The sequence below is a fragment of the Atta colombica genome, unplaced genomic scaffold (genome assembly GCF_001594045.1).
Source record: "Atta colombica isolate Treedump-2 unplaced genomic scaffold, Acol1.0 scaffold245, whole genome shotgun sequence".
Classification (NCBI taxonomy): Eukaryota; Metazoa; Arthropoda; class Insecta; order Hymenoptera; family Formicidae; genus Atta; species Atta colombica.
The window spans coordinates 294,731-304,518 of NW_017259344.1; the positions used below are offsets into that span (position 1 = coordinate 294,731).

General features: G+C 34.6%; 1 protein-coding gene across 2 annotated transcripts in view; it reads left to right on the forward strand.

Annotated features, from left to right (window-relative positions):
* LOC108688879 (probable cation-transporting ATPase 13A3) overlaps positions 1-8,089 on the forward strand; it is a 15,458-nt gene extending 7,369 nt beyond the window's left edge. For both annotated transcript variants that reach the window (XM_018195409.1, XM_018195408.1), the window contains exons 2-11: positions 264-348; positions 439-666; positions 862-986; positions 1,056-1,212; positions 1,454-1,658; positions 1,739-2,077; positions 2,168-3,122; positions 3,438-3,957; positions 4,056-4,237; positions 6,010-8,089. In XM_018195409.1, the coding sequence (XP_018050898.1) occupies positions 264-348; positions 439-666; positions 862-986; positions 1,056-1,212; positions 1,454-1,658; positions 1,739-2,077; positions 2,168-3,122; positions 3,438-3,957; positions 4,056-4,237; positions 6,010-7,430 (4,217 nt within the window). In that variant the 3' untranslated portion in view covers positions 7,431-8,089. The remainder of the gene's footprint in view (positions 1-263; positions 349-438; positions 667-861; positions 987-1,055; positions 1,213-1,453; positions 1,659-1,738; positions 2,078-2,167; positions 3,123-3,437; positions 3,958-4,055; positions 4,238-6,009) is intronic.
* Positions 8,090-9,788: the final 1,699 nt, after the last annotated feature.

The window sequence follows — 9,788 nt, forward strand, 5'->3', positions numbered from 1 at the left end:
ATAACCGCACAATTTCCATTCTCTCTCATTCCCCTCGTGATTTGACGCGATCGGAGTTATAAAGGCTACCAGTAGTACCATTGCCGTCAGAAACGCGCCGCATTCTGCACGTCTATTGCTATATCAATAACAAGTAGAATCTTACGAAACATCGCGGAGAAAGCGTCAGTCATATACAAAGTTCGCTATTGGTGAACGAACATTCACCAGGACGTTCGGCGTGCAAATGGCTACGCGTTGTAACAATTTTGGCGTTGTTTCAGGTACCAGAGCAAATGGCCTTCTACACTTGAAGAATGGCGTAGATTACATTAATCCTGGTGAAGAGGACCAGATGGAAATTTATGGGTATGTCATTTGCATTACGTCAAGTAATCATAAATGAATTCTCTTTGAAAACCTCGCAGTCCACTTAATTTTCGCTTATTATTGTTACAGTTATAGACGAAACCATGCACGGACCGTTATTATCTGGTTCCTGATTGTCATTACTGGAGGTCTGCTGAGGCTGATATTCCATTGGGTACCGCATCTCATGCTTCAAGCCACCCACATAAAATGCTCTTTGGAAGAGGCAGAAACCGTTTTGTTAATTGAAAAGTTTCAAGGAAAACACACAAGTTATTACGTGAAGAAGTTGAGGAACGTGACCGCTAAGGAAGTTATGTTAGTAATGTATCAAACAAGATAATAAAATGAATATTAGCAATTATTATTTTTATATAAGATATTATATAAAAATTATTAGATTAAAGAAGATGTATTTAAAATTTATATAGAGAAAGAGAGAGAAAGAGAAAAATAGGCATCAAGCCTCGATCAATTCTTTACTTATTTTTAAATTGTTATTTTATTTTATAGTAATAAATCTTTCCATGAAGAATCTCTGATGGATGACGCATGGGATGGCAGTGTTATAACCACCAAAGAAGAAAAGGAAACTTATGCAATGTTATCTGTGCATCTTTTTGGGGGTCAATTCAAACGTGAGTAAAAATCAGTATGCTTTTTTGCGTCATTGTTTGTGCATTTCAGACATAAGGGAATATTTTTAGAGGTGCCATCCATTACCATTTTCAATTGCAAGAAGCTGACTTACGTCTGGGACCCGGAGAGATCGGAGTTTTTGAAATTGCGTGGCCTCGATACCGACGTTTTAACATCCACATTACATCAAGCACAAGGTCTTAGTTCTCAGGAACAGTACATGAGGTAAAAGCTGAACTATATAATTTGAGTGTCTTTTGTTTCCATTTCCATCAATATAGATTAACTTTAATCTCAACTTACTCATCATCTTTTTCTAATTTGAAAAACTATAAAAAGATGAAGAGTAAGTTAATTAAAACTAATCTATATTGATAGAAATGGTCACTAATGAAAATGAGTCATAACTCAATTATGACATTTTAATGTCGTTTAAATTAATTAATTGGACTATTTACATCGATAGGCGTAATGTTTATGGCAATAACGAGATTGTGATTCCCGTGAAGAGCATATTAACATTGTTATGCCTCGAAGTGCTCAACCCGTTTTACGTCTTCCAATTATTTAGTTTTTGTTTGTGGGTCGCGGACGATTATTATTACTACGCCATGGTCATTCTCGCGATGTCAAGTGCCGGCATTATAATGGCAGTTTTTCAAACACGACGAGTGAGTCACTTTTCCTTTTTTTTTATAGTTTCTATATATCTCGTGTTATGATCAATCTGATCGAATTTTGTTCATCTTAGAATCAGCATAATTTGCGATCGACGGTACATTCATCTGACGTTGCCACGGTGATGCGAGATCGTACAATCGGCCAAACTGCAATAGTGCCGGCCGAACGCTTGGTGCCCGGTGACGTTTTGGTAATTCCGTCTCATGGATGTCTAATGCCATGCGATGCCGTGCTGCTGACTGGCAATTGCATTCTCAATGAGTCTATGCTGACGGGGGAATCAGTACCTGTCACAAAGACACCAGTTCCTTCTTCCAATGATGTGATATATAATACCAAAGAACATGCTAGGCATACGCTTTTCTGCGGTACCAGAATTATTCAAACAAGATACTACGGTAGTGAAAAGGTAAGTCAACTTATTTAACATATAAATTTTATATTTGTAAATTGGTATTTTAATGTTGTGTAAATGGAAATGATTGTGTTGTAACATTAGGTTCTAGCTGTGGTTATCAGAACAGGTTTCAATACCAGCAAAGGTGATCTTGTGCGATCCATTATGTATCCCCCACCTGTGGATTTCAAGTTCGAGCAAGACTCATATAAATTCGTCACATTACTAGCATGCATAGCCAGCATCGGCGTTATTTATACTATCGTGTCAAAAGTAATGAAAAGCATTGACAGTAGTCATGTTGCTTTGGAAGCGTTAGATCTCATCACTATTGTTGTTCCGCCGGCGTTACCAGCTGCCATGACGGTTGGACGTCTCGTAGCGCAACGTAGATTGGAAAAGAAAAAAATATACTGCACGAGTCCGAGAACGATTAACGTGTCGGGATCCATCGATTGCATTTGCTTCGATAAGACTGGAACATTAACCGAAGACGGTTTGGATATGTGGGGCGTGGTAAGTGTATCAGATGGCAAGTTTCAGTTACCTATCAAGGACATCGCTAGTCTATCGTTATCCGAAGTTCTTATTGGCATGGTTACATGCCATGGACTCACCATAATCGATAATCAATTGATGGGTGACCCGCTCGATTTGAAAATGTTTGAATCCACTGGATGGACGCTGGAGGAACCTGATGTATCTGATACATCTAAATTTTCTATGCTTTTCCCGACGATCGTCAGGCCAGCAAAAAACTCTAAGCTTCTTAAAAGACTGCCCAATGATTTGGGCGATACGCTCAGTCGACAAAACTCCATGTCTTCCGATGTGGTAGACGGTATATCTCTCAATAATTTATGCGATGCCGCGTTTAGCGATTCTGCGACGGAACTGGGCGAACAAGGACTGGAAGTAGGCATTGTCCGGCAGTTTCCTTTTACATCCAGTCTTCAAAGGATGAGCGTGATTACCAGGACATTGGGTGCCAATCATTATGATCTTTACTGCAAGGGTAGTCCAGAGATGATCCTCACTCTCTCAAGAGCAGAATCCAGTAAGTCTTTACAGTTGTATTATATTTTGTAAGTGACTAATGGTGAGGAATATAGAGAGGAGGATAAGAAATATTTGTCAGACGATAACGAATAACGTGAAGAGATCTTTCGTCTACTCGTAAGACGAGTGGGTTACACAATAAATTTGTGTCAAGCATTTCTTATGAATTCAATCTTGAGTATTTTATCGTGCAATAATGAAGAGTCACGTTAAGTTTAAAGTTTTACAATTTAATATAATCTTACGTAATCATTAAATCTTACTGTTTTAATTCTATTAATACAAATGACATCTCTATTTGTTCTTTTTGTAGTTCCTCCAGATTTCACAGCTATTTTACAAGAATATACATCCGAAGGATATCGAGTGATCGCTCTCGCGCACAAATCTCTGAATCGTCTTCCGTACGCCAAGGTGCAACGCATAAATCGTGAAGCTGCCGAGATTGATTTAACATTCTTAGCGCTCATAATTATGGAGAACCGATTGAAACCCGAGACTTCACCGGTGATCGCCGAACTGAATACTGCATGCATTAAGACGGTAATGGTAACGGGCGACAATATGTTGACCGCACTCTCAGTGGCCAGAGACTGCGACATCGTGAAGCCAGGTACGCCTGTGATCGCCGTCTCGACGAATCAGCAGAATCAGATGAAACCACAGATTTACTTCACAAAGAGCGATAGTCAACCATCACCAACTTCACCAAATAGTCAGCCCGATCTCAGCGAAATATCCGATCTGAACAGTGTGGTTAGTTTGGATACTGTTGAGAGCGGTTCCTTCGGTAATACTAAGTTGGAGAACAATATCAATTATTTATCGGATGAGTAAGTATCTTATATATCTGTGTTCTTAAGCAATGTGACAAGATCTATTAAAATTATTAGATAAATGTAATTGATTTATTGATCTGTTTGAATTACAGTGTGCAATATTCCAAGAACAAGTACGCGTTCGCGTTGACAGGAAAAACGTGGGCATTAATAAAGCAGTATTATCCAGAATTGATTCCTAAAGTGGTGACTCGCGGTGCCATTTTTGCGAGAATGTCGCCGGATCAGAAGCAGCAGTTGGTTCAAGAACTGCAGTCCTTAGGATATTATGTTGGTAAGTCTGAACACAAAAAAAAACATCTATATTAATCAATGTATAGCGTATCCTTAAGCTTCCGAAGCTGACGTTAAAATTTGTAACATACAGTTACACGTTAGATAAGACCCATTTAATTTATGTTAATGATACTGAAAGTGAAATGGACTATCAGTTCCTAAACGTCACCTAGATCTAAAGAATACTTATAACTCCTGCCAAATTCCAGTGAGAAATGATAATGGAATCGATGTCGATTTTATATTGAAAGAATCAAATCAAATCGACATCGATTTTATTGTCATTTCTCACTGAGATATCAATTTCAATCCAGCATTGTATATCCTTATAAAATTATTTAATCTCTTCTTCTTTATGTTCTTGAACTTAATAATCCTAGGCTTCTTATACATGTATAAAATAAATATGTGATAACAGTTAAGATCGATCCGATTATAAGTCGTTTTCATACGGAGCCGCACGACATCACTTGTACAAGGGCCTCATGAATCACGGATCATCATAGATCATTGTTTAATATAATCTAGAATGTTTAAATTAATATTACTGTACAATACGATTGTTACTTTCGTTGCCTATATTTTTATCTAAGTGGCAGTGATTAAATTTTATTGTATCGAAAAACATCAATCATTAATGTGGTACAATAGTAATTTTTTAACCGCATAAAAATGTTTTAATATTGTTTTTGTAGAAAATACATATATGAAGATAAGGTGCAAGTTTTTGCGCATCTTTTCTCAACATACTACGTTACAAGTAATAATCTAACATTTATTTTTTATAGTTTTTTATTAAATGTATAATTGATATCATAGATCAATAAATACTAATGATGAAATCACCAATACGGAACAATACAGAAAATATTTGTACTAAAAGGGCAGTTTATACTTTTAAGCAATTAATTTTTATTTTATCGTAATAAATTTTATATTAATGGTTATTTGTTTTCTTATAACTTTCTATTTTATTATTATTTAATAATTATTAATTATATTTTATTGTATTAGTGACTATGCTAAGAATGTATAATATTAATTGAAAATACTTTTCAATTTTACCGTTATTTTTTACATAATTCTATTATTTTGTGTATGACTTATGGTATGGGACACCATGGGACATCATTTCTTGAAAAATATTTTTTATTTTTTCCTTGAAAACTAATAAATACTTACTAAATTTTAAAATATACATTATACTTTAATTATTAAAAAAAAATGATACAAAATTTGTATATTTAGATGCACTTTTACGAGTGTGAATTTTTGTGACTTATAGTGACTCTGTGTGTAAATATAAAAAATATAAATATTAAATTTATTTTAAGATTTTACTGCGATCCACCAATGGCATAGTACTGTTGCATAAGAATATTAGTCTTAGCAACATATACATATCTATTATTATTGCATGCGATTATTGTAAGTAAAAATATAAATTATAAAAATATTACTTGATAATGCAAAAACAATTATATACGTAATTGAACTAATAAGCCATATATAATTACAAAGTGATGTCGAATCAGAAACGTTGTAATAGTAAAATTCACGAATAAAAAATCATCAAACGTCTCATTTAACGGAATACAAAATTTTTTGGCAATAATTCAAATTTGCAGGTGTAATATAGAGAATATCCTAATTGAGTGGGTTCATTAAATCTATCTCAGCTCCGGAGGGTTAACGGAATGACAAATACAGCGAATCAAAAAGACAACTTGTGAATCTTAATAATTTGACATAAAATTTCTTTTTTCGCAGCCATGGTGGGAGACGGTGCTAACGATTGCGGTGCATTGAAAGCGGCGCACACCGGGATATCCTTGTCGGACACGGAATCTTCCGTTGCCTCGCCTTTCACCAGTCGCGAAACCAACATCTCCTGCGTTTTGACGGTAATACGAGAAGGTCGCGCCGCATTAGTGACTTCCTTTGGCATTTTTAAATACATGGCTGCCTACTCACTCACGCAATTTATCTCGGTGATGCTCCTCTACAACATTGAGTCCAATTTGACGGACATCGAGTTTTTGTACATCGATCTCTTCATCATTTCCATATTCGCTTTCTTTTTCGGTCGCACAGAGGCCTATGAGGGCCCACTGGTAAAAATAGCACCGCTCAATAGTCTCATCAGCACATCACCAATTCTCAGTCTGATCACCCAACTTCTGATCGTCGCGATTTTCCAATACACGAGTCTCTGGCATTTGCAGCAGATGTCATGGTTTAAACCATTCAACCCTGCCGTAACCGAGGATAAGGATGAAGTGAGCTGCTTAGAGAATTACACGGTCTTTATCGTCAGTTCTATGCAGTATATCATCTTGGCGGTAGCGTTCTCCAAAGGACCGCCATATAGAAAATCCCTCTTCACTAATTATGGCCTACTTACCTCTTTCGTGTTTCTTAGTCTCTTTTCCATCTATCTCGCAATATGTCCTTTCGAGTGGCTGGTTAATTGGTTCGAACTCATACTGCCCGACGATTTGGGCTTTCGCTTCATCCTGGTCGGCTATGGCATAGTAAATTTTGTGATTGCGCTATTGGTTGAGTATCTGTTTGTAGAGTACCTCGTGTTTGGCAAATTGCGATATCGCTGGCATGACTTGGATAAATCTCGACGGAAGTTTTTAGCTATTGAACGAGACATGGCGCGCGATCTCAAGTGGCCGCCGATCTCCCAGGAGCCACTACCGGAAGCGGCGCCGGATTTATTAATCCGACAGAACGTCACCGAGATCAAAATCGAGAAACGAATTACTGAATCATGCCTTCCCGCCGATAGTAGCTTTATGAACAATTCACCAATTTGCGCCGGTTTCAAACACTTTGGATCCGCTCGCGAAGTTACTCTCAATCCCAGATCTCTTTTCAATGATTGCCGAAACACAGTGTCAATGCAAACGGTGCCGTGCTTCGAGGACTTATCACCGAAGCAATCAAATGTGGAAACCACGGTGAAACGACGACACAATTCGGAATCAGCAAATGGTATCAATCGTTACGAGAAACCTTACATGAATCACAATACTAATCCCATCGCCACACTTCCAAGGAATCCTAACGCGACTCTTCAGCCGCAAAAGCTAAGAGACTTCAAGAATGTCCTAGTGCACAAGAGCGACGATCGAGTGTCGAATACTCAGAATGTGCTTGAGTTAGATATTTTGCCGTCCTGAGATCCGAAATACTCAAAGATCGGTCGAGGTAGCTAAGTATCTCTAAATCAATATAATAGTTAATTCAAAATATCATTTGATCTTTATTTTTAACGATGCATTTAAGACAATAGAGCAATATTTATAATCGATATAAAGCATAATCCGAAAGTCTGGATCTTTGATAAGGCGGCTTTTTGTGTTTTGAATGTGTTCTGATGCTCTTGTATCGTTCATTTTCAAGCAGCATAATTGTACATAAATAATTTATAGCGCATACATTTATTGCGCGTTGCATTTTAACAGAACGAAAGGATTTAAAAAGAAATTGCGAATGATGATTGCAAATCAATGCATGATAGAAACGATTGATTCGTTGCTAAATATTCATCTCGAAAATCATTCCATGGCGAAATTTGCCTTGAACTAGAGGTGATATTGCGAAGGGTTTGGTAACTGTCAGAGACGTGCATGTTTAGGTATAATTCATTAAGGAATAGAATTTTCCTGAATACTATGCGATGTTAATAAAATAGATCAAACCGATAGCGATATGTTAGATATTATCGCGATTTGGGGCTGATTACGTACTGTTAAATAACTACGTCAAAATAAAAAAAATATGTACTTATGAAATATGCGCAACAAATATAGAAGATACTTAATCGCGTTGGTTTACTTGCGACACTAGTTCGTGTTGGAAAGTAGCGGTTGTCAAATAAAATATGTTTTTAATGTAGATGTTGTTCACTCATTTCATCATTGCTTCTTTTATAGCGTAGTAAAAAGAAATCAACAGCGTTGGAACATGTTAAATAAAAGTATCTAAAAAAAGTATGTTAAAAAAGTATCTAAATGCAGTATCTAGATACTTTAGCTATCTAAGTGCATTACCTAGATCCTTATACCTGTATTTGTACCTGAATATTCTTTTGTACAGTATCTTTTAAATTTAGATAAGTAGGTACAAGAGTATTTATACATTTTGTGTCGTTATATTAGAAATTTAATTTTGGATTGTTATATAAATTATCATTTTTCTTTAAACCTCAACTTTGTGCAAGTGTTATGTGCAATTTTTATGTGCTTCACCGCCTAGATAATTTCATAGCGAATTCAATTAGGTGCACTCAGTGCGTACTGATGCACATTAAAGATGTCGTACATATATAAATTGACATAAATATATGTGTTTAATATGAATATAAAAATGAATTAAACCTTGAAATCTTCAATAGTTTGTTATACTGTTAAGTAAAATCTGTATTTTATAATTTGAAATATTTGCATTTTACTTTTATGCAGATTAAATCAGTACAATAGTTTTAATCATTAGTATGTTCTTGTTAATATTCAGTGGAATGATGATTAAAAAAAAACCTCATAAGAAGAAAAAACTGGTCATGTGATGTGATCTCTCTTGATTGATTCCAAGCATCGAAGCTCGATCTATATAGAGCTTATTACGGATACAAGAAAAATTCCTCACATTAGTAAGTAGTATTTTTTTTAGTCTCTTTTATGATTGACATTTTTACTATTATATTATAGTTGAAAATTAAGCTGAATTGGAAATTAAGTTTTTTTTTATTCATATCTTTATCAAAGAACTTTAAATTTTCATTTCAAATAAAGATCAAGGGAACAATTGTAAAGATTCAAATAAAAATAAAAATAAGATATTCTACAAAATGCATGGTAGCTTATCGCTTTGACATGTGTACGATTATAATTTTCATTATATAAATTCATTATATAATTTTCATTATATTTTTGTATGTACCTACTACATAAGTAGTAATTTCATATAAAATAAAACTTGTTTATTTGTGTTTTTCAATTTGTTGTTTTTCTTTTTCTATTTTTTTCTTTTTTTCTGTTAAAAGTACCTAAAAAGTATTTAAATTGTTCAGATACTTTTATACTGTACCTACTTGTATCAATACTCAGAGATAATTAATTTAAAAATATTTATACTAATAATTAAATACTTTTTCCACACAATATCTATATCTATACATAAATACTTTTCAAACGATATCTGTTCCAACACCGGAAATCAATAATATTGTTTCTTTTAGAAAAAATCAAGTATAGAAAAATGAAAAAAATTGCTCATGTATAATTATGTGTAATTTTAAATACAATTTTATATGAGTAATTCCTTTACATTTCTTTAAACTTGATTTTATCTAAAACAAAAAAATACAAAAATCATCTTATAATATGTCTTAAGCCCAATTGCACCAACGTTACTTTGATTTTAAAAAACTCTCTCTATTTTTCATTTTAAAACGAAAAAAGATAGGGACAAAGAGAGTTTTAAGTCTCGCTTAAAATTAGAGTAACGTTAATACAATCATAAATTAGATGAGAATT